The 26,599-nt window shown below is 36.4% G+C and overlaps 1 protein-coding gene across 1 annotated transcript in view; it reads right to left on the bottom strand.

The window, feature by feature from the left end:
- Nucleotides 1–25,959, bottom strand: part of WASF1 (WASP family member 1) — a 28,897-nt gene extending 2,938 nt beyond the window's left edge. Inside the window, exons 1-7 of the mRNA XM_019006103.1 lie at nucleotides 25,799–25,959; nucleotides 14,741–14,875; nucleotides 5,466–5,619; nucleotides 4,634–4,751; nucleotides 3,671–3,843; nucleotides 1,500–1,679; nucleotides 1–168 (exon numbers count right to left, since the gene is read on the bottom strand). Coding sequence (XP_018861648.1) covers nucleotides 1–168; nucleotides 1,500–1,679; nucleotides 3,671–3,843; nucleotides 4,634–4,751; nucleotides 5,466–5,619; nucleotides 14,741–14,875; nucleotides 25,799–25,931 — 1,061 coding nt within the window. The 5' untranslated portion in view covers nucleotides 25,932–25,959. The remainder of the gene's footprint in view (nucleotides 169–1,499; nucleotides 1,680–3,670; nucleotides 3,844–4,633; nucleotides 4,752–5,465; nucleotides 5,620–14,740; nucleotides 14,876–25,798) is intronic.
- Nucleotides 25,960–26,599: the final 640 nt, after the last annotated feature.

Below are 26,599 nucleotides of genomic sequence, written 5' to 3'. Positions count from 1 at the left end.
GGGACTGGGGGTGGAGGGGTGGAAGTCATTGCAGCTCTTAATGATGAAGTCGACAAAGCAGATGGAAGAGGTGGTGGTGGTGGAGGAGGAGGAGTGGGGCTCACAAACACCGGTGTTCTGCCTGTTGCTGGTGACTGAGGACGATTTTCTACCAAGCCAGGAGTAGAACTGCAACATCCAATAAAATAACAAAGTTATTAGAGCTAGAGAGTGGAAAAAATAGTAATACATTCACTTCTGCAACTTGGGAACATTGAAACCTGGGCATTAAAGAGCATTATATACTATGATGACTTCAGGGTGTTTGTCCACACTCATAAACAAAGAAATCTAATTTTTGGTATGGAGCATGCATCAGGTTTCCAAAAGACCTCTGCTCAAATTCAGCTATTAGCCAAATTTGTGTTCTTATACAATGTACCTGCAGCTTTATCAAACGTTTCCTATACTAGTATAATTCTTCCCTGTTGTCCCTAAGTAAATCCAAATTATTTTTCTCAAGTCAGGGAACTAGCTGTTGATTAACACTTTTTATTTACAGAACTTTAAAACCAAAACAAAATAATGCAAACCATGAGGACATGTAAATTTGAAATATATATTTAAGGTGTGATGACAAAATGAGTGAGACTAATATCAAAGGTCATCAATACTGCATTCAGAGAGGTACAGTTATATGGTAGATACTCATTATAGGACAATGAATAGGTGAACTGAAGAAAAAAAGAAAGAACAGTAAACTTATTTTCCTAAAAGGCCACTGGAGGATTTCTTCAAACTGTTGTGGTAAATTAATCTGCAGGGTTATGCATTTTTGTGTATGATCTCCTAAGGAGTAAAAATCATTATTTTCAAGAGACTAACATCTTGCTGATGTAATAACCCCATCTGAATTAACTGTCCTCTATTCTAAGTTGCATGTACCTGACCATAAAGTAAGACTTTTGGTATAAAAAAAAGGGGAATGACAAAGAAATTTTCACTTCTAGAAAATATTCTATGTATGTATTCATTTCTGAAAAGGTAGAAAGAAACAGAAAATAAAAACACTTCAGGAGAAGGAAGCACTTGCAATTTAGCAAATGTGACAAATATATAGTTTTGACAGCTGACTGTCTTACTGTGATATATTCTTCCTTTCATGTAGGCTGAAACACAGCTCAGCTTTCCAAATCTCCAAAGCTACATCCTGAAACGCCAGCCAAATGGAAACGTTTTCCATAGAGTTATTTGTCTTGCCATTAAACTCAGAAGGCAACATGGTCACAGTATCAATGGCAAGCTGAGGCCTGTCTCCACCAGAGCACTCCATGGGTTTAGATGTCAGCCTTCCCATCCAGCTCCTGGTGGCCCTGTTCCTGCGGGAACGCTGGGGCTGTGGGCTGCCATAGCCCCTGGGATTTCTGGGCAGTACAGAAATAACTCTCACAACTATTAGTGGGGTGGTAGAAAATAAAACCAGCCCCAATAGATCTGCATGTGGCTTTTCTGGCTCGTACCTAACGCAGGGAGGCACAGGCTTCGCTTCGGCGGCTCCGTGCATGGGAGGCGGCGGCGGCGGCTCGTGGGGCCTGACCAGCACGCGCTCCTCGGCTCTGTTCAGGAGCTCAGACATCTGGCTGTAGGGCAATGCAGAGAGGGAATACGATCCATCGATGTGGTCCACGTATGCTTGAGATCTGTAGAAAATCAGGGAGAAATGATCCAACTTCACCTTTAGCAGGAGGAAGTATTAGTGCCCTCAGCTACTGCTCTGTACTTCAGTCTGACTTCTGAATACAAGAATCTTCTCTCCTCTAGTGTTGCATATTATACAGTGTGGCTTTTCAATGATTTATCCCACTCTCCCTGTTATTACTTCTAGCAGCTCAAGGGTTTGATTTTGACAGGTATATCAGATAGTTTCTACAGTATGTGTGTGACCTTAGTGTTTATTAGTCACATTATTTTGAGTTAAATAAACACAGCAATACAACCAGAACTATTCTTTCATAACATTCATGAAACATCCATCGATGTTAGAATGGTAGAATTTACTATGGAATAATTTATCTGAACTTCTGTCAAAGGATCTTTATCTGAATATATACAGAGAACTCACTGCTTTAATAGACATAGGACTTAATCAATAGCTATTATTGAGTAGTAGCAGTAAATAAAGATGATTCAGCTTGTTACTGAAAACTTTTGACATACCTCAAGGACCTGATCAGTTAGTAAATTTTAATTAACTATTCAATTACAGGTTTTTATTTTAAAAAACCTCTATTAAATTCAGAGCAAAAGTGTTTGTAGAACACTTTCCAACAAGCAGAGCAACACTCTACATTTCTACATACTGCCACCACTATAGTATCTAAGCCTATTAAATTCTTCAGGGGTGAAAAATCTTCCTCATGTATTTGAAAGCATGGTGCTGTTTTGTATCTGAACAACATGTTCTGCACATGCACTGCTCCCAAGCACTTCAGCATTATTAATAAAGGCATTATAGTAATGAGATAATCAAGGTTTGGGCCAGGGTCCTGGATATAAAACAAGCATGTCTAAAGTGGAACCCAACATACAACACAACAAAAGGACAGCAGGAAAGCAGATGTTTCTGCCAATGACTTGACACAGCAGTTTACAGAGATACTATAAAACTGTTCCTAGAAAAATGCTAATCACCATAACTTAACTTGTGCCCCACTGAGTGAAACGGATTAAAAGCATTTTCACATTCTGAATGGAGCTAAATTTTTTACAAGCAGGTCTTTCTACTTTTCAGGCAACACTCTTTCCTAGAGTTGTCATAATTACTCACCATCACTACTGAGCTTGTTCGAAGGCCTTACAAAGCCAAACAAAATGCTCTCTTATGCTGTGCTTTTGACCACAGAAAGATAGAGGAAAAAATTCACCAGTTTTTGGGAGGACAATGACTATTTTTTAATTAAAAAAAAAACCAAAAAACAAAATACATTACTCCAAACCCCCAAACCAAAAATATACCCCCAAATGTCCTAACATTACTTGTCAGCCCTCTTTGCTATCAGATATTTCTTGGCTGGTAAAAAGGACTTGATTTTGCACCAAGACCAGAAGCATAAGCACAGCAGGTGTTTACCATGTGAAATGCTACTTTTAGCCACCAGCAAATACGTGCTGTGAAATGAGAATTCAACAGGTTGGATTTTGTAATAGGCTATAACCAGAAATGTCAATCAAATAATGGGTTTGTTCAAGAGTAAAGAGAAGCTCAGCATTCTCATTTGAGTTCCAAGAGGGCGTTTGTTCACCTTACACACATGATATAGTCTTGGCAGTGTCTGCTTAAGAAAAATCAAGAGGCTGGAATAATAGGGATTTTGTAGGTCAGGACTGGAATGTAGTGACACACCTGGGTGCAAGTTTGCAGCAGTGACACTACACCTTCCTCAAGCTGCACAGGACAGCACATCCTCAAGGATACAACGAGGATACATGCTACCCTTAAAGATAACAACATAGTAACTACTGCTTTAAGGACCCACGAAGAATTTTAAAACTGAGCTTTGGTTAGGCTAAATTAGTGATTTCCAGTGCATTTCAAGTGGAGTAGTAGCATCTCATCACTGACCATTTTTCACGCGTGTTCACTACGCAGTACAAATACGCTTCATAAAGGATAGAAAAAACAAAAAGAAACCTTGATTCAAAATGTGAAGCTGGGCCATTAGCAACTTCAATGTGCTTGTGTAAGAGGTTAGCATCATCTTCTGCAAGCTCTGGACCCTGGGCTAACTTCTGCCACTCTCTCCGTCTGTCATGAGGTGCCCTTGGCACTTTCTCTGGTTCATGAGGGCGATCTAGATTTTTCTGCTGTAAGAGAGTTGTGCAAACAAAACTGACAACTGAGACAGTGTTTTTTAATTACTTGCATATAGACATCAGTCACAAAATTATGAAAACCAATCCCATTTAAAATGCAAGAAAAATTTGCTTTCAGGCTAAACATAATACGTAGACCAAGAAGACTCGTAAGAGCCAGAAACATCAGTCTAGTGGATAAGTACCTGAGTAATACAGAGAAAAATTACCTGTTTAAGTAGTTTTTTATTCTAAGTCTGAAATCAAATTATCAATCTGACACTCATATATACTCTCTCTACTATGTATGAAGTATACAGAATTGGTCAAACAAAAAAGTAGCAGTACTTTTTGCAAAAGTGCATATTTAATTTTAAGAAAATATAAGCAAAGTGTTTTATTCCTACTAATTTCTTTCTAGTTTAAACATATCTATTACAATGTCTCTCAAGCTTTTTCACCTGTAAGATTGTCAAAATTTTGTCTTACAAGTAAACGTTCAAGTGAAATCCTTTATTCCCACTGTAGTCCTCCTTTCTGAGTCATTGCTAGAATACTTAGAAGTTTGGCAAAAGTTGTTATGTCAGGACAGCATGAAAGCTGTAAGTCCTTCTACATCATTTTACTGCTACTAATATTATGATTAAATTGTTAAAGTTGATGGAACTGAATGAATACAGGTAGCTTTAGTTGAATAAAGGTGACTCTGTCAAAGTCTGAACTGTTATTTAAGTAGCATATCTGCAAGGAAACCCTTTCTAGGAAGAAACAAAGAAAAGCCATATAAAGTTAACATATGTACCTTCTGCTTCCTCTTTTCTTTTCTTTTGTCCTCGGTGTCCTGCAACATCTTTTCCTTCCACAGATCAAAGAAATATGAAGGATTGGTATAGAACTTCAAACCCTCTTTTCCATCATCTCTGAAACACAGTGACACAAACAGCATACTAGTTGTTTGACAAGACATGAATCCAAACATTAAGACAAAGCAAGGGCATATTAAGAAATATATAGTATCTCAGACCCTGAAATGTTTTACTGAGGAACACCAAAGAGATGATCATTGACTTCCTGCACCATCACTTTTTACTATCTTTCTGACATTCAAGGTCCTAATTTTAGAAAGATAACTTTAACACAAGCCCAGACAAAAAAAGGAACCTCATACATCAGAAAACTCTCACTCCAGTAGCTCAAATCTTGCTGTTAAGATACTGAGCAAATTTGTATGGCTGCTCATGTTCAGTTGGTGACTCAAAAATCTCTGGGACAGCAAACAACATTCATTTCCATTAAAGATCCTTCTTTCTACACACTTACCTGTTTAATTTCTTCATTTCACATCCAAGTACATTATATGATTTAATAAATACACAAAATAAAAATTACTTTTTCCTACCATATTACACTGAGTTAAGATTTGAGTAAAATGGAGTAAAGTTTTAATGCTTATAATGTCTTCCATTGCTTTCAATCCTCCAGCAGCTTCACAGTTTTCTAGTCTGGTTCCTTAAATATTCAAGTGCTACTCAGTGTGAGCAAGGTGCTCACACTGTATCATATATATATATGGGAACCTCTCTATCATACAAAATAAGCTAGTAATTGTTTTTGATTAATTTTGTTTTACTAACCTGTAAGGGGTGAGAATGTTAAGTGGAGGAGGCTGTTCACAGATGTCGTAAGTTTCTTGCAAAGGAATTGGCAGAGTTTTGCGGTCAAACAGCTGTTGGTCTTGAATTGTGGAACTCCGGAAAGCTTTTCTCATTGTAATGTCCTGCAGTGACACTGAAAGGGGATATTGCCATTTAATAAAATCCAACCAGATAAATTTTGCTTGGATTAATCTGAATTGCCTAATGTTGGTTAAAATATGAAGTACTACTGCTTGCATCTTGGGCATCTTACACAAGTACAGATTCATCTAGCACTATCGCCATGGCAAGATATTGTCAGACTGTGAAAAACATGGCTGTAATATTCTAGCACATTACCCTCTATTTAGCTTCACAGGAAATTTTTCTCACCTAAATAGATATCAGAACTCTGTCCCTCCTAAGTAGTTCAACAAATTGCATACAGTAGCTGTAAAATATCATTTGATTGTTCAGAAGTAATTAATGACATTTACCAACTCCACAATCCTTTTGCTACTAAAAACTGCTCTCTATCTTGAGGTATAGATTTCATACTTATGGCATCAGCAAGCCAAACTTTGCATTCCTTCCATGTAGGCAGCAGTTCCACTGAGGGCCCAGTTAGATGCCAAATCAGCAAATCACTTAAGCTTGTGCTACTGAGATCAATGGGCTTTAATGGGAGGTGATTCCATGTTCCAACACATGAAAATAGTCAAATGCTTTTTAATCTGTTTAATCAACATGAGCCTCCTCTGTCTAATTCAGAGCCACCTTGACTTTTCAGCACAGTCATTAGGAATAATCCATTACCTTTATGCAAGATCCAAAGGAAAACAATACTGCATGAACACAACACAACAGGGATTTCAACTATTTTTAACGTCTCCTGGAAAAGCCTACATATCTTTCTCAATTTCAAGAGTTTTTTCTATTGCATTAAAATTTAGATAGAGATTAATGGAAAAGTGACCACAACTGATAAGCTTTGCACTTTTAATTCTGGAAACAGTATACCTATTTAGTCTCATATTTCTCTCCCTCCCTGGTCTTCAGTTACCGCACCTGTGAAGTCCAGGTGTGCCTCAAAGCTACCTTTTTAACCATCATGAGACTTCCATTAGATAAAGCAGCAGATCTTTTCATTAATTTGTGCTCTTTTTTTTAAATCACAAACAATACTGAAAACAGTTTTCTGACGTAGTAGCAAAGAGTATTTTCAGTACATACATTCTATCTATAAATAATTATGTTTATTTTATAGAAACAGGTTGGTAGTAATGCCCCCTTATGCAACATGAGAAGACAACTCTACCTCTGCCCCACTATTACTTGGGCCTATGGCAACAATTTAAAGAAAAACCTGTTTAAGCTGAAAACTGTTTTTTACTTGGGTTCCTGTAACACATACAAGTGTACACACACAGATGTGTACACACACCAAGCTGGACTTCTTCTGTGTGATCACAAAGGGGCAGAAGGCAGGATTTTTTCCAGAAGGCATGTAGTTCCTGGAATGTTCTGTCTTCTTACCTAAGCATATTGGCAACATCCTTTGTGAGGCTGAAGATGGGATTTATTTGCTTTTCAGCTTGGCTTTTGAAGTTTATTACACTTGGCAAGGTTGTGTATTCCTGGAGAAGTTTCCTCCTTTTTACCCTTAGGTTCTAATTCATCACAGTGTCTTTTATTCTTTTTAATAGCTTTAATTAGCTGCTCAGAAGGCTTTTTAAGTGCGTGAAAGAAGTATTATAATGTCTAAATGTCAGCTAGGAGTCTCAATTTCTGTAGGTATTTTTGCAGTCATAAATAACCCTATATATTTTGTACCTGTCATGCAGTACAGGTTGTTATTAGCTGGCAAAAGTTCAGTTAGAATAACTGAGGTTTACCTCATCTAAAAATTTAAGTCTTAGATCTTTTTATACTTCAGCTGCTTTTCCTTTGGGTTGTTGGTTATACAAATAACACCAAATGTACTTGCTCAGAGTTGCTTGGCAATCCTGCAAGATTTCTAACTGCCTGTCATATACTGGAGACATTTCCAACAAAAGTAAAACTTAGTATACATCTCTTTGAACCTGTGTACATTCAGAAGACAATGAACTTAATCAATTTATTCTAATAAATAAATAAATAACTTTGGATTAATATTAAAATGCTCACAGCATATGTGACACCATACTATTGAGACTGTTCTACAAACTCCTTATTAGCATTCCATCTCTTCAATGAGCAAGCACAGCCAAATTCATAACTTCCTTTTTCTTGCTTAAAACCCTACATTTTGTACACATGTACAGGGGTATAACACACCAGAGGATAATCAATCTATCCCCAACAATAAACATAATAATTTTCTCTCTAAACCTAAGATACACAGCAGAGGGCTTCATGGAGAAGATAAAGTGTAGAATTTCAAGCAGCATTTCCTATGCTGATAACCTGCATCAGGTATTCCCTGAAAAGCACACCATTATTCCAAACAACAGACTACATTAGGCCAGCATTGCTCAGGAAATGGAAGGATGTGGCATGCAAAATACAGAGAACCATGACATGGATATAACTCGCCTACGCAGAGGGATCAGGTAAATCCCATGTTGCATACCCAGAGTAATCCTGGGCTGTGTTTGGCTTACAAAGCCACTTGTTCAGCTTGCCAGCTGGCCAAGGCACAAAAGCCCTGCGTGGTTTACAGCCTCAGCAGGGGGAAGATGTGAAAACCTGGCTGGTGCCACAGCCACCCGGCTTTGGCTGACTGACAAACTGGCACTGAGAGGGGACAGGTCAGACAAATTGGATGTATGAATTCAGGTGTGAGAAGAGACGAGCGGCTGAAGGAGGAGTTAGAAAAGCTGCAGGCATTTGACTCGATGCTGGCAAATTTATGCTTCCAGTTGCTTAATTCCTAACTAGCACCAGAACTTTTTGTAGAGCCCAAGATCCTAAATTTGATATGGATATGTTTTTCTGAATGTCCATCTACTCTACCACTTGTGTTAACTGCAATTAACAAAAACCGGGGTCTTAAATAATTTCCTTTAATGTTGAGATATTCACAATTTAATTTGAAGATTCATTCAACAATCCAAACAAATGCCTGTTTGTCTTTATTGTGCCTGTTGTTTGGATTGTATGAAAGGATGTATTATATCAGCCAATCTAATCTTCTGCACACAACAATATTTTCTGCATAAGCAAAAATTGTCTTTTAGAAAGCTAAACTGTCAACCTTTTGTACACTTGGTTTTGAAAAAGTGATGCCAGTCCATTTTTACTTATAATCAACAACAAATTGGGGGCGGGAAAGGGTATATATATTGCACCGTGATGAGATACAATAGCTGTGTTTCTTTTGGGGTGAAGCAAAAATTTAATAAAAGCACATCTTTGTGTTTAGTAATGTGTTTACTAAATAATGTTTTAGCTCTTGGCAAGTATCTCATTAAATTGCAATCCCCAATTGGTAGTAAAAGTCAGGTGTAGAGCACACCAGTGCACTGACAGAAAGTAACTGCTTTTAACTTTTCAAATACGTTAAATACTACATTTTACTTCACCAGAAGAAAAAAAGTTACTAGCTTTACTTTTATTCGTTTACACTCACTCAACTACACAATTTATGATTAGGTTCTAGGCCAAAAAATGCTATTCTCCTAAAGATAGTAAATAAATAAATCATATATATTCCTCTTAAAAACCTGCTCTCTTAATACTTTATGCAGAATTTCATCTTGGCAAGTTTCAAGACCGTAAACTCTTGAATATCACAGCTCTGACTCCCTGCAGAACTAAATGACTAGGGGAAATTTCATTCAAATCAAGAGACTTGGTTTCCCACAATTCCCTTTCTCTGTTCAAAATCTTACCCAGCAATTTGAAAAGTGCAAAGAGGAAAGAACAATACCCTTGAACAAATAACTTAGTTGTAAATTGCCCGTTAAAGGAAATGAATTGGTAGGGAGTGGTGCTGATGAAAATTCTCTGAAGGTAAAGATTTGTGTGATTCAGTTCCTAAAGACACTGCAATCTCAGAGTCTGATTTCTACCTTACTCATTTTATTTTTTTAATGATTATCCATTTAAACAATGATCAGAATGCACACATATTAGGTTTCTCTACCATCAGAACACTCGACTGTGGATTTGATAGTTGCTAAGGGGAGAGATTATTTCTGTAGATCAGACATGACTCTTGGGCTTGTCCCCTACACAAGAAATAGAAATTTTCTGAAATACTGTTCTAAAAAATTCCTAAACAACTCAAGAACTCTTTGGATATAGAACATATGTAGCTTAACTACTACGGATAAACAAAAAGAAGTTGTAAATATTAGAGCAATCATTTTAGGACTCAGAAGCTGCTTTAAATGCAGCACATAGAACAAGCTAGCCCCGTTAAGATGTGAATTACTCACAGGCATCAAGCACTGCATCTGCTGGTGAGTCTCAATAAAACCACCACATTGTTTAGCAAATGGTATTTTGTCCAAATCCGTCTTTTTATACACAAAATACCCAGTATCATGGTCTTATCATGGAACTATTAAGCCTTGGACACACTAATTTAAAACTGATTTACTTACTAAATAACCCATAAATTTAATCAAGGGCCTAAGAAAATTGGAGAAGGAACATGGAGAGCAATTGAAGCCCAGCCCACCGCTCAGAATTTTGAGAGGGAGACACACTCAAACCCAACTTTTTTTAAGCAGAGATGTGCAAGGAAGTGACCTGCTGTGTAATTTAACAGTCTTTATTTGCCTTTGAAGATAAAATTTCTAATGAATGAATTGACAATGTTACTCTCCACTTAATATAGTACATGTGGAGATTATGACACAATTTTCATGTGCTCCCTGTTCTTAATTTTGATTACATTTATACTTTTTTATACTCAGCAAAATTTTCAGAGGCTAAAGACAGTGAGCTGCCACTTAAACTGGGATTTACTACCCTTTCTTTCTAAGTCTCACAATGGGCTGAGTATCCAAACCTTAAAGTTGACCAAGTCTCCCATTTCCAGCAATATACAGACCACAATTATCTGCCAAGCTTTTTGGGTTTCTCCCCACCAAATTTGCTATTTTTTTTCCCCACAGCAAAACATCAAATCTGTTTTTGGCATTAGTCCAGCCAAACTTCTGAACTACTATTGTTCTAATGACAGGGCAATATTTATAGAATGTTTAGAAAAACAACGAACACGTATTCAAAGGCAGTGTTGTGAATTTTGTTTCAGTAGGCTTCTATTTGATTCCTTTCCTGAAGCTGCCAGGCTGCTCACCCACAGCACTTCTGCCACTAGGTTTATTTAATTTGCTTGTCACAGTTATAACAAATATGCTATAGAAATCAAGAATTTGATACGCTGCCTTTGAGATTAAAATCCTCTCTGGTTTGAAATTTAAATAGAATTAGGCAGCTCACATTGAAAGAACCAGTAAATTAATCCCAAAATGGTCTGATAAACTCTTTAGTTTATGAATTTTCCTTCAGCCCTGATGTTATTTATATCTGAGTGATACAAAACTATTTTCCAATACCTCATGACATTATACATGAGAGATGTACCATGTACCATTCCAAAAAAGAACCACATAAATGTTAAAATCAATATTCTTTTCAAAATTGTCAGTTTTCTACAGCTATGCCATTATTCACTTTTAGTGGTACTTCACACTTAAAAGGCACAATTAAATTAACAAAAATTTGATCAATTAAGAAAGATATTATTTTACTTATACAATTTGTATATATATATATGGACAGTTTGTCATTTTACTTAAAAAGTAAATACTGAAATGGAAAATGGTTGCAAAGAAACTATACTCAGTATTTATTTTCTCACCTATGAGGACACCTTATGTTGCAGGGCTAGTGAAGCTGTCGACCTTAGTTCAGATGTCAACCTTCTTTATAGAAAGAATGTGTTTTCTCAGTCCTAAAAGGGCCTCAAATATTACTCTTGGATACATATGGGCTGGTTTCCCATACAATTGAAATAAAGTTGAGTTTACTGATAGAAAGCAGAGGATTTCTTTTTGTCTGCATACAAGTTTGGTATCTTCTGAGGGGAAAAACCCACATGTATATGACAAGAATAAAGTATTTCTTTAAAATCTACTAAAATATTAAATTAATGATACTGAGAAATCAAGAATTTGAAAACAATGTAATAATTTAAACCAAACCAAGTTCATAGCAACTTTTCTATGACAGAAAAATTGTGTATGAGGAGTTAGGTTCCTAAAGATACAATCTTAACCTTGATTTTATTCTTTCACAGAGATACTGTAATAATTCAAAATGAGAAAACACACAGACTGTTCGAACAAATTCAGAGCTCTTTATCACTCTGACTCTACCAGAAACATCTTGTCAAGTATCTGCACCTCGTTTAGTGAATCTGACTTGAGCTGGTTTTGTTCATGCCACTTAGCTTTAAATGAATCTTAATTTCTTTCTCTTGTGTAATAGCATGGGCCCAAAGGAACCTATTAAATCTTCTATTACTGCCTCCTGGCAAAGAGCAGATGAGACTCATTTCACAAGTATATCCCATTTTACTCATGCTGTGAGCTGAGTAGAAGTACTGAAAGTTGCTTAATTCTTGCACAGAGAGTTAAAAAAGGTAAATTCAGATATTCCTCCCTTTCCCTCACTTTCATCCTTCAGCTATGCTATTCCACACTAGGACTAAACATAAACTATTTGTGATGGATTTACAAAGTCAAGCCCAAAACAGTATACTGAAAGAAAAAAAATGTTTCCTGATCCCTGACTTTTAAGGAAATAGAATATCAAATATCTCCTCATCTCCATTGTCCTCATCTGGTGACTCATTCCAGGCAGATGCTTATGAATAAGAAGCACTGGGTACAGCTCAGGGACTGGATATTCTTAGGTTAATAAAAACTGTCACTTAACAGCTCCTGACACTGAGGACTGCATGTGCTCCTCTAAAGTACAAGTAGTCACTGCTATTCTACGGTGTCAGACACAAATCCAGAGGATCAGGTTCAAGTCACCCTGAGCTATGCTGGACTTCACTGTGCAGACCTATTCCCAGCCCAGTTTCCTTAACTGCAGTGTCTGCACCTTTCTTCAGCTAAACAGTTTAGCAAACACTACAGCATGCACAAGTCTGTGAAAATGTGTTGGTATGGTGTATTGGGGACTACACGCCATGTAAAACTACTTCTAGCAATTCTCTAGCATCAAATCATTACAGATTTTTGGTCCTGAAACCTAGAGCCAAACTTGTCAAAGGCCTTTTACATAGGACAGTACAATTTTCCATCTTGCTATTGTGTATGATCCCTGGATGCTTTAACTCAATGGCTTAATATGGTCTCTCCAATCTCTGGATATGTGATTGATTAACATATTAGATATGATATATCAACGTACCTCCCCCTCAGATTTAAACCAAAATTAGGCTGTCAAGAGTAAATGTGGAAATTCCATTAACACTCCAGAGTGTTACAGTTTGTACAAGATTACAACTGCTGACAATTTATTATCATACATGGAAAGGGTTTTTTATCATTATCCAATCATAGCAAAAATGCCCTGGTTTGGGCAGGAGATTTCCTTTTTTCCTAGTATCTGATATAGTACTGTGTTTGGGATTTAGGGTGAGAATAATGCTGATAGCACACTGCTGTCTCAGTTGTTGCTGAGCAGTGGTCAAGGACTCTTCAGCTTCTAACTCCACCCTACCAGCAAGCAGGATGGGGGGGCACAAGGAGCTGGGAAGAGACCCAGCCATGACAGCTGATCCAAACTGGCCAAAGAGACCTTCCATACCATATGGTATCATGCTCAGAATATAAACCCAGGGGGAAAGGTGCCTGGGAGCTGGGCTGCTGCTCAGGAACTGGCTGGGCATCAGTCAGCAGGTGATGAGCAATTGCATTGTGCGTCACTTGTTCTGTATATTCTAATATTATTATGGATGTTTTCCCTTCCTTTTCTGTCCTATAAAAATATCTTTATCTCAACCCACGAATTTAATTAATTTTTTTTTCCCCCAACTGTCTCCTTCCACTGTGGAGCAGGGGTGGGCAAGTGGATGTGTGCTGCTTAACTGCCTACCAGGCTAAACCAAAACAACTGGAAAAAGAGGTTTATGGGGGTGATTTATGCTCAGTTATCAAGAGACTTGGAAAATCCTGTTAATGTAAGAATTCCCCTAGGCAAGTCATGATTTTGTGGAAAATCTGCTACTAGCTGTGAACAGCTGTCTTTCAAAACCTGTTCTGAAATTAATGTCACACGAAATACAGAATCAAAATTTCCCTTTGCTTAATTTTGCTACTGGAGAAATTTTGACATCTATAACCAAAGACAGCCTGAAGACCACTCTCCTGGTTTGACACTTCATTTTTTGTGTATATACAACTGTAATCACACAATGTAATAATACACAGTTATTATATCTAGACATTTGGAACTGAAACAGCTTTCTACAGTTTAAAATTGGATCCCACAAACAATCTGAAGTTACTTTTCATGATAGGATACTCCTCTACTTTCTAGGTCTTAACCACATAGTTCAGAACACTGTAAATTGTTTGGGGTTACAAGATTTTTCACAGTTCCACATGCAACCAACAGTTATCAAAGAAGGCAAAAGAGCTTTTATGTATTAGGTGGTCAAACAAAGCCTAGGCATCCTTTAAAATTCTACACAAATTCTATCTTAAAGGCATGAGCTGATGACTTTTGAGAGTATTTGTTTTCTCAGTGCTAACCAATATTTAGAATACTTAAAGTTATTTAGAAAGAATTCAGGAGGTTTTACAACAGTAGTAAATGAAGCTATACAACTGTAACATTGTACAGAAAGTAAGCTGGTACAAGTTAAATGCAAAAAATCCTCATTGAACAAATGTTTACATTCCATGAGAATTAGTAGAAAGGTTTAAAAAAGTGTATAGACTTATCTCCAGGCATTCACATAATATTACATAATATTATTAATATTCCAAATACATAACACTATTGAAGTGACATATACTCCTGTAGCCATTTTTATGTAAATTCCTTAGTATCATTCAGTAACCATGAAAATGCTGAGCTCAGAAAGTTGCTCAAGGCTATAAAAGAAACCTGCAGCAGAAATAGAAATGGACCTTTCTTATAATGCTTTGTTCTGTGTTCTTGTAAATGTGATTTAAACTATTAAACTATTATTACCATTTTACCTATTAGAGCTGTCTGAGTGAGAAAATAAGAAATCCTCCTTGCAGGAGGTAACTTACATTCCTCTTCCTTTGGGTCGAGTTGTGTAACACTGACAGATAAGCGATCTACACGTTCTTGTAAGGAGTTGACTCTAAATGAGAAACTGTGTGCTTCATTGAAAAGTTCACCAAATATATCTTCAGCATATTTACCTGAAACATGGGGAAAAAAATAAAATTCAAGCATACCACAAGACAGGCAAATGATTTCTTACTGTTTTGATTAACTAATTCTAAGATGCATGGGTATCACTTGTAACAACCTGTTCTTACTGAGCCCATTAAGAGTCCTTTAAAAAAGCAAATAGAAATTAAATACTTAATACACAACTTATCTATCAGAAATGAAATTATTTAAAACATTACAGGACAGATATTCAGCTGCTATAAAATGATTTAACTATGCTGATATGCATGGAACTAGACTGCACAGCTTAGTGGGTATTTCTAAGAGGACAACTTCCAGCATCTGAAACTGCTCCTGTCTGAGCGATAACTAATATTTAAATTTACCTCAACACTGTTCTCAAAATTAAGCACAGCTTCCACTCCTGCTGTAAAGGACAGCATGAAATGGAGAACTTGACAAAAAAAAAAAAGGAAGATCAGATATTCCCAACCAGGTAAATTAGAACCAGCCAATTCAAAAATACACAGTAAAATAATAAATCCTACTTTGAAGGATCAAAATTCTAGTAATTAACTAATTTACACTGAAGTAAAAAAACCCCAAACAACAAAAAAACCCCTCCTTTGTTCACATCAATGGATATCATCATTTTAGCACAAAAGAGCAGGAGATTAAAATATTATGAGAAAAGGATCAGTAAAGAACTTCTCTTCTACAGAGTACTCCACATACTGCTTCTAATGCTCTTAAGACTCCATTTGAGTAGTCTGCCAATGTCACTGGAAAAACCCCACCAGATTACACAGCAGAATGTGTAGCCCCACTTCTGAAATAAAATGTGATAGCTTTCAAAACCTTCTATGATACCGTGCATAAGCAATTCATGTACTGTTTTTGCACTTATGTTGGTTTTGGAATTATAAATCTCACAAATTTCTAACTACCTGCTTTGCACTCAAGTTCTGACAGTTAAAAAAGGAAAGGATAGCTATGGAAATTCTGCCTTTGGTGAGCAACACATCTGGAAGTATACATAAAAACAAGGACATTTTTATATAAACACATCAAAAGAACAAAAATTAAATCCCTACAGGTACTGCAGAAACTACTTAGAGATGCTGTGGAGTAAGCAGAAGGCCAGCACATACCATTTGTTAAGACTTAGGTAACAGCAATAGAAAACTAACATGACTATAAATAATGGAATATAAAAGAGGATATGTACAGAAGAAATGTACAGAAGAAGAAAATAGAAGAGGAACAACTAGCAAACTAACAATAAATATTCCTTCAAAGACATGAGGAATAAGAAAACCTGCCAGGGAGTCTGCAGAGCTGACTGGCAATGAAAATATAAAGGAATACAGAGAAGACAAGACCCCTGTGGACAAGCCAATTTTATACTTCTCACTGGTATCCACTGAAGAGAACTGGAGAGACCCTGATGCCAGAACTCATTGTGGGAGGCTCAAAGAAACTGAAGTGACTACATAAAAATTGCAAAACTAAATGAACAATTGATCAGCAAATATTAGGAACAATTGTAAATCTCCTTATACGCGCTGAAACTCACAACAACAAGGTTCAGGCTTTTTTTTCATGGAACATCTTGAGAACTTGAAAGTTAGAGACCTACAAGCCTGACATCCATAGTAATTAGTATAGATCATTATGAAGAACTGAATCAGCAGACATCTGGATGACTCATGACAGAAGACGGAGGACAGCTTTTGTAAAGGGAAATCTCTGAATGGTTTAGAAGCACATAGATAGAGAGCTATGATCTACTGAGATTTCCAAGAGAGCTTAGAAAGTCCTTAATCAAATGGTTTGGGGAAAACTTAACAGATGGGGCATACAAATGAAATGGCACAGATAAATAATTCCTCAAAAGAGGACATGGGAGTAAATCACCAGTCTTCACAGTTGAGAAAGGTGAGTTTTACTAAGTTTCTATGCTGGGATCTGTGTTATTTAAGATACGTGTAAATTACCTGGGGAAAAAAAAACAAGATTAAAAGTTTGCCAATGATACAAAGTCATGAAAAAGAAACACACTGAGCATTAGGAAATACAGACAAACCTCAGATGGCTGGAAAGGCGTCCAGGCTGAAAAGTGCTGGAAGCAGGGAGATTAGTAGGAATATCCTACATGCTATCCTGCTCTCACTCTTGCAGCAACTGATAATAGCCACAGTGAGAAGCAGATCAAAGGCACTTCCATTCTGCAAACTCATTTGTCTTGTAGCACAAGTCCACAGAAAAATATGGATGGAAAGTTAGTAAAAGTCTTCTCAGCTGTCAACTTGCCTAACATTAGACTTTCTAACATATGTCTTGAAACTCTGAAAGCTTATGTTCTTTAACCTGTACCTGAAGCAAGTGAAATTTCTTAAAACTGTGATCCACTAAGAACAAGATTATTGGAGTTTTAATACACAGATATTAAAAAAGTAATGCATTTCAGATAATATGTTCAGAAATATTAATTTTAATTAGATAACTCACTTAACATTCAGAAACATACAAACTAAAATTAAAATCAAATATAAAATGTCATGTATAGAATAAAAATTAATTTAGGGGCAGGGTTTTAAAATCCAGAAACTTCCCTTTTATAGGTGTATTTGAGGCTAAGTTTTTATCGGTATCATTTCATCAGGCTTAAAATTCATCTACCTCATTAATGAGCTCCAATTGCAAATAATCTGCCTTGGAAATCTTTTCATTACATTGCATACAACCACAAACATACTGCAAGGAATAATTTGCCTATGCTTATGAACACTAATCCTCAAATGGGAAATACATTAAAAACAACCTGTCGTGTTTGAATTAGTATGCCAACCATGATGTCTCCACCTACCCCTGTGTTGGTGGTCTCTTTATTTAGCCAGAGGTATATTTAACCAAATGCTTCCTCTAGCAAAGCAAAATGTTTGCTTTTTGTGAAATGTACAATTGCCATTCCAAAGAACAGCATATATGGTATAAATACATACATAACGCACATAATCTGGTATTTGTGTTGCCATCTCTGTGTATTCTATAGGAATCTATCTTCAGTTCTGAATGGATTACAAAGGACACAATTACAGGTGATAATACTGAACAAAGTGTCACAAACTCAAAGAAGGAAAAGAAAGTGTAAGAAAAAAGCATGTTAGTAAACAAAGCTGATATCATTCCATGTAATTTATGTCATTTATAGGTGATATGTAATTTATAGGTAATATGTCAGAAGAGTAAGAATGCAAAATTAATTCCATTATACACAATGAATATTCCAAAGTATTATTAACACTTCAGAAAATTTACAATCTTATGGGCCTGCTGAAGAACTCTACTCTTGTTTCACACAGTACAATGAAGAGAACAACAGTTCACTATGACAATTAAAATATTAACGCCTTAGGATCCTGCTCTCAGCTGGATACATAATACCAGATCAGAAAGATCAGCAGTCTTGTTTGCCTACTCAATTAAATGACAATATAGACTTCTGCAATTAAATTAATTCAATGTCTCTGAAAAGCTTATTTTACTGTATTTGCAAAACCTGTTTGGCATTTATTTTTATTAACACAACACTTAAAAAAATTAAATAAGAAGATACATTATTATTTAGTTTTAATTAAGGAATTTATTATTCACCTTATTATTCTTTTCATAACTTTTCCTTATGTATCAAAGGGCTCTGATCACAGTTAAACCTTCAGTAAGAAAGGAATACAGGAATGCTCTCTCTGGTGTCAGTCAGTATCCTTTTTTGTGACAGACAAATAAAATATCTTGGAAACAATGTTCTGTCCTTCCTCCCCTCAACAACATGCATGCACTTTGATGGATTTTTGAACAATTATTTTTCTGGCTTTTAAAACAGACCTATGAGCTGAAAAGAGAACAGTAGCTAGTAGCTACTAACTGAAAATAGAGTAAAAATTATATTACTTACTGTCTTCCTCATTTTTTTAAAATTAAAACCACCAAAACATGTATAATCCACTCTATTTCCATACATTACCATGGCAGTAAGTGTACAATGGTTTATAAAATGTCAAAAAAAATACTGATCAGTTTTACAGTGCTTTGCTTTCACCAAATGTTCCTTCTAGGTTGTTTTATCTCCTAATTTCCCCCCATAATGTCTTAACCATTTATGTTAATAAATGCATATATGCTGTCCAGCCTCCCAGGCTTCTATCCATAAATGAATAATTGCTAATTATAAAACATACTAAAATGAAGGCATACTAAGGTAAAAATGGGGGGTTTTTGTCTTGTTCTGAGGGACTGGGTACATATCAGATGAATTGAAGTCAACCACAGCTGCCACATCAGGTTCTGGACAGTATTTCAGGATAATTAAATAAAGCATGACAAAGAGATATCTTCAAAGACTTTATTATAGTGTTGTTCAAATTCTTAGAACCACACCAAAGATAAGGGCACACACTAGCAGTCCTCTCAGAATTCCAGTCCTTAAATCCACCTGAACATTCTCAATGCTGTATCTGTTGGCAAACCCTAAGGAAAGGCCATTTAAATAAAACATTTTGCAACACTAGATCAGTTACCAACAGATTTAGTTACAGGCTCTCAGACAAAGACTGGGACATGATTCCTGAACCAGGACTTGTGGAAGAAGTCACTTCTTTACTATCCTTCTGCATTGTTAAAGAAAAAGAGTTACAGACCCTTTAACTGCATCCCAACCTGAGGCAGCAGCCTGCAGACCAGTGCTGGCACTGGCAGCCTTTGTGAAATGTGGTCTGAATTTGGTGTAGCTACCTGGATAAACACACTGACCATACATAGTGCTCATAAACCAGCATCATTTTTTTGAAATTCAAGAGGATGACTGGAAAAACTTAGGCCAGTGCAAGATGCAGCAAGCAGGACATTCAAAACAAGACAAGAGTTCAATTTTGCCAGAAGTATTGTTCTTAATTAACTTAGCCCTTAAGTGATCTTTCAGACATCAGGGGCTCAGTGGTGTGTGTGTGTGTGTATTTGCATATTTTAACATTTACAAACCTAAAATCTAACCCAACGCATTTATCATTGAACTAAATTGTAAAAATACATAATACATTAAATATGTGCTGACATCATTAAGTACAAAGTACAATGAAGGGTTATGTCACTAAAATGATAATAACGTTATTGATATTAAACTAGTAAATATGTTGATATATTGAATTACACAAACCCCAAAATATTATTAGTTTAAAAAGATGAGTCCAGCAATTAAAAAAAAATAAATTAATAAATTGGTAAAATGTCTCAAAGAATTTAGCCTGTTGCCCACCCATGCACTATCATTCCTTGACTTCTATTATTTCATTCCTTTTCACACACTATACAATATTTTTGTCCACTACATTTTCTAAAAAATAAAGGTACAGAAAAAGAGTAGCTGTAAAACCTGTCATGTCCCACTCCCTTCTGAATATAATTACACTAGTGAAAATCACATTATTCACTGATGAATAGTTCCTTTCTACACAATATAGTGTATTTATTGGAAAATATTCTCTCAGGATAATTAGTTACCACATAAGCCACTCACAATATATAATCAAGGTTCCTTTATAAAGCAAAACAGGAAAGATATTCTAAGTCTATCAATACATTTTTCCTCCTCCATTATTTCTGACATATAATTTAACATATCCATAGTCTGTTGATTCAGCTTCAGATCTTCACTACATAACTTACTTTTTAGAAAAAAAAATAGATATATCTGAGTTTGAAAGTCTGGACTTATTCCTCATAAGGATCATTTCAGTCTCATAACTCAGTGATTAGGAAACAGACTAAAAGCTAGGAGTCTGAATTTGGAGATAAGAAGCTTGGTAGATCCTTGGGAACCTCATTGGTTATGGCTGAGCAAGCTCTGAAAAATTACATACTAAATACATAACACTGATGCTAATTAGAAACTTTCATTATGGAAGTGTGAGGGCAGTCCACAAGGATTAGAGTAGGAGTATCAGAGTACTGAGGAGACAACTTGATTCCTTTAGCCAGGAAAATTGAACCAGATGTTTATCGGACAACCTGACCAGGGCATCAAAAGTATCAAATAAACTTTGTTAAAGGCCTTACCAAGAGCAGGTCTGATGCTTCTTTGTTGACATCCAAAAAGAAAAAGTCAGCCTTCCAAAAATCTTCAGCTGTGGAAGTCTGAGATATCATTTGTTACCACCCACTGAGGACATTATCAAATAAACTAGCAGAGATTGCCATTATGTATTCAGAAATCTGTGAAAGAGACTGCTGAGAGCTGAACTTATGTGGAAAGTAGCAGGGCTAATGATCATTTCACAGGGAAGTCTTGCTCTTCCTGTCATTTCTAACATAACCTGAATTCACTGCTTTATGTAGGCAAGGAATTAATGACAGGTGGGACTTTTTTCTGCTAACACATTTTCCTGCTTTCAACAAAACTTTACTGACACCTTGCTCATCCTCTCATTACCATTCAGCGACACAAAACAGCATCACACTGCCACTGCTGCAAAGACAACATCAAGAAATCAGATGGAAGATTTTGAGATGATGGGGTGCTCTCAAGCTGAGTTAGCCTTTGGTTTTCAAGTCTATCAGTTTCCTTACCCCCCTGTGCACAAGAACACTTTCTCCTGTGTTCCCTGGCAATTGTAGTAATAATGAATTAAGAGGTGTGACTAATGAAATTTCACAATGAATGTCCTCCTGAACACACTGAGAAGAAGGATTGGCAGGGCAAGATGCAACACAAGGCTTCTGCTCTTTCTGGAATACAGACTGAAGCTTTAGCTGCAGAGACTTACTTCCAGTCATGCAGCATGCAGGAACCTTACATATGCTGAAGATGCTGTCCACACAAGGTGAAGAGAGAGGCTGGTCTTTGAGCTCAAGAGGCCTGGTTCTAAAAATTAGTTGCAGTCCCAACACCTTGTGGCCAAGTATTTCTGGAGAAATACTTCCCATTGACTGAATGTTAACACCTTGAGCCATGACAAAATAAAGGTTTTACTGAGCTGAAAAAGTGTTTCTCACAAGATAAGAGAAAGTGTCTTTCACAAAAAGAATGTCTTTGGAGAAGGCACAGTAAGCAAAAAACAAGAGAGAAAAAATAGGCATGTCTCAGAAAAAAAAAAAATAAGGGGGAGTAATAATTTTCTCCAAAGTCAGGCTTTCACTCCTGAAAGGTAACAAATAAGGGGCAAGGAAAATAAATAATTAGAAGAACATGGTAAAAATAGATATACTACACAGAAAAGATAGAAAAGAGGGAAAAGGCCACAAAAGGTTAAGTGAAAATTGTTTTCTCTAACATATAAGGCACTCCAGCTTAGCAGAATTATGCAGCATTCTCTTTGGTTATGCAGAGGTAAAAGAAAAAATTGGGAATGCCATCTTGCTATGATTGAATAAAAGGCCTAGTCTGAATGCCTACAAAAAAATATTCATAAAAAGCACATACTCAAAAAGATAAATGTTCTCCTCCCTAGATGGAGGTGTCAAAGACTGGGGCCGAGAACAAACCCCATCAGTTTGGTTTCTTATGCGGTACCGAGATTCTGTGTCCATGGAACAGCTGAATAAAAGGAAAAACAAGATTGGTCAATAGCTGTGAACAAAATGAGGAGGCTACAATCACACAAGAGAAGTATTTATCCGCCTTCTAACAATGGCACAGCTGCACAACGCTATCAGTTGTATTCCATGTATGCGGGAATGTTATGGGCTGACATACACCAACGTACAGAGAACTGGAGAACGAATGTATGTGCAATATTGCTGCAAGCATTAGGTAAGCATTTCCTCAAAGCAGATACTGTTAGAAAGAAAGAAATACAAGGAAGAATGGCTCGGAAACTAAGACAGCTGTTGCTGCTGTCCAGAGAGTTTCTGTTCTGCCACAGTGCTAAGAAAAGCTGTCAGAAAACAGATCCTTTTATGAAGTAAGAAAAGACTGGGAATAGACAGGGGGAAAACAATTACTCACCAGCAATTTTGTATGTTGTATCAAGACAGACTGACATGTTTTCATGTTCCAGGGATAAAGGCAAGGACTATCACTCAAAGCAGAAATAAATATTTCATCTTTTTATTGCTACTTCTTTAAAAGGTCAAAAATTTCTAAAATTGAACAATTAGAAGCAGCACATCAAATAAGCTATGAAAGGTTTCTCAATTTCTATGGAGACTCATGGTAGTTAGCACTGACATACTGATGTAAAGCCCTTTTAATTTTATAGTGAAACACAGGAAAACAGAATTCCTGTCATTTCATATGTATTGTTTCTGCTTGCATATCCTATTTAAATGTAGTATCCAAGATCATGGAAACACAATCCTGTTCAGATTAAATGATCTCCAGAAGTCACCTAGTTTAGCACCCTGTGCAAAGCAGATCCAATTAGATCCAGCTGCTTGACTAATCCAGTTGAGTTGTTAATATCTCCAAGAATGGAGATCCAATGACTTACATGAAAAACTATGCTTATTTTTCCTCAATAATGACTTTTGGTATTGTTCAGAGTAGTGAAGGCTCCAATTCCATGACAGCACTCTTTCTCCATTTCATGTCAAAATAAAGGTTAAGATTGCCTGGTTATGAGAATCATAACCATAATGGCAGAAGATTGATCCTCTATTTGAGGGTCAGTAAATGAAAAATCTTAGAGGCAGAGATGACTAATTGCTAATCAGGTCAAAGACCATTCATTTAAATTTGCATAACTTTACCAGTAAAAGCAAAAGCTGCTTTAGTTTAAAGGAAATGAAACTCTATCAGAGCTCTCAGTTTCCACGCTCAGAGTAAAGCCTCATTTCATCTACAACTTAAAGGCTGATTCTCAAACACACACATAATCCATGGAAAACAAAAAGGGAAGGACTGCAGAGAAGCTGGTTGCCAGGGGACTGCTGTGAAACCATGCCTGCTGGCTGTGACTCACAGGCAACTACTAAAATTTATCCACATGTCAGCAGACCTCGCTGTACACCCCTAACAGTGACACACCAAGTGAAGACTGGTTATTTGGATTTAAGCATGAGACACAAAATTCCTATTCCAGAACTCCTGAATATTTTTGAATTTGTATTGCTCCTGGCATTAACAGACAGAAAAGCTAAAAGAATTCTGGAACAAAATTCTTTCACAAGCATTTTATATTTTTTATTTTATGTTTTCACCCAAACCTTTGTAACATGAGCCCCATTTTTAAAGAACAGTCCTCAGAACTGCTGACAAATAAGGACTATTTTGTAAAACATGTTCTATTTTAATTGTAGGAAAAAAAGTTGGGTGTTTTTTTGTTTTTTTTTTTTTTAAACATACACAGTATCAGATAAAAACTTGGTATAAACACATGAATGCATGTTTCAGGGAAGAACCACTCCTCTTTTAGGAAGAGGAGTTATACACAGTAATGATTACATTCCATTCCAAGTGTTTGTGCTATATGTTAGGCAAACCATGTAACAAAAGTGCAAGCCTTCAATGGATATTCTTAATTTCTTTTTTCTTCCTTAATTGAGTTTTTTCTGTTCTAGTATTGCTTCATCCTGACCTCCTCATAAGCAGCAAGCTCTGAGTACCAAGGGAACATAGCAAAGGCAGCTGAATCTCAATAGGTCAATCTGAGACCATGACGTTAGAAGTTACTGTTGGGTTTTTTTAGGGTCGAATAATACTTCCAGACAAAAATACCAAATAGATATTTGGCATGCCACCTACAAAAGCAAATTCCCCCAGTTGAAGCTTATAGTCAAGTAAGAATTTTTAAAACAAGCAAACTAAACTAAACTAATACAACATTAATAAGAGTGACTTGGAAGGGGAAGCTAGTACGTGAGCAGCTAGTCTGGGAAGGGCTTTTGGCAGAATGAAGCAAAACCACAGATGGTGATCATATACTGCATCCTGATACGATATGCTTTTAGTTCACTGAAAAGTATTCAAATAGTTATTCTCCTTTGTTGCTGCAGCTATATTAATAATGTTCATATTTATGTGCTGTAAGCATTCCTGTCTAAATTTCATAATTCAGTGTCCTCAATTAAGTCATTCACCTAATGGCACCCTAACAGCTTTGAAAGGCTGCCACAACAGACTCACCATACAGCATATCATCAAACTAATAATTAAATCAATCTATCAACAAATTAGGCTACATCACCTGTGACTCTAAACAAATGATGGAGCTGAAAGACTTTTCACACTGTAGATGTATATACATGCACATTTAAATATTTAATGTATTGGTAGTTTTAGTGATGTCCTAGTGGTTAAAAAGCACTTGTGTTATTGGAAATTCAAAATGTGAGCATGCTAGTTCATCTGACAACTAAATAAGTTGCTGTAACTTAAAGAAAAAACAAGCCAGAGATCATGCTTTTCAGCAGATCTCCTTCAGAGTTTCACAGCTCGAGAAGTATTCACTCCTCTCAAGTGCACCAAGGGTACAATTGCTGACAGAGAGAGAAGAAGGAAGAAAAATCTTTAACTATTTTAAGTACCATATAATAACTACATTTCTGAGTTTACTATTTCAAAAGGCAACTCCTCTTTTTTCCTGAATGACCACAACATGACCAAGGGTTTAAGCTGAGAGAATTAAGCAACCAGTGATACATTTCTCATTAAGTCATACTCCCTACTCAAGAATTGCTCTAAGGTTAGCAATTACTAACTTAATTAATTACCAACTATCTTTTCCTGTCATATTCCACCGGTAACAGAAATATATGGATGAAATGTTTCAAGACATGCTGCTAGAAAAGCTCCTAGTTTTCTTTCACAGACATCCATGCTGGATGCTACCCACAAAAGCACTACATTCCAGACCCAGTGACAATTTTCCACTGAGAATTTGAAAAGGTGTTTGTACTTCAAACACTGTGACTGCAAAATATATTAAATACAGCTTTTAAGACAGTGTACTTACTTAGGCTACTCAGTTGTCTGATAATATTTGCCAAGGAGATATTGGTGACACATTCCAATTCATTCTTGATGCCTCGGGGCAGAGCTGTGTGGCACAAGTGCCTGGGGTCTATGTTCCTTTTTACCAGTGGCATTCTGAAATGTTTCAGAGGACCAGCAAACCTGTGAAGAAAACAGACACAGTACTGTTATAATTGAAGTTGTAAATATTTTAAATTCAGGTTGTGTCTGAAGTTAAATTGACTAATCCAAACAGATAAAAATAGTGCCATAGTATTGGTGGAATTCAGTGCTCTGTCAGTACCTAAATATTTTTTTCTTTGCCCAAAGATTATTTCATTCTCTCTCTTTAAATCTTTACCTGATTGAGATTCCGGTGAAGTGTCAAAGAAATTTTTACAGTTCTTGTTCTTTTCTAAGCCCCCCACTCCCCTAAAAAAGACAGAAAAATCTCTGCAGTACAAAACCATTAGAGAAAGATTGTGTTCTTGATGGACTACTTCCTTATTTGGGGCAAGCAAAGTCCAACAAAAAGTCCTTTCATCATGAGGTCAAAGTCAAACTAGTTTTCGTTTATTACAGCTGAAGTAGATATGATTCATTCACTATCCCATGTTACCAGCAGGAGTCACCCTTCTAATCTGAACATCACTTCTAAATCATACTTAGTCAAGGTAAGAAAAAAGATGTTGCCCTTCCCCCTACACTGCTACTGACAATTAATTCAGCTAACAATGCATCTTCTAAATATGAAAGTCTGCACAGTGGACTTGCAGTTCAATAACTTCCAGGACACAGAAAC

The sequence above is a fragment of the Parus major genome, chromosome 3 (assembly GCF_001522545.3).
Source record: "Parus major isolate Abel chromosome 3, Parus_major1.1, whole genome shotgun sequence".
Taxonomy (NCBI): Eukaryota; Metazoa; Chordata; class Aves; order Passeriformes; family Paridae; genus Parus; species Parus major.
This window is presented reverse-complemented; position numbering and strand designations above follow the sequence as displayed.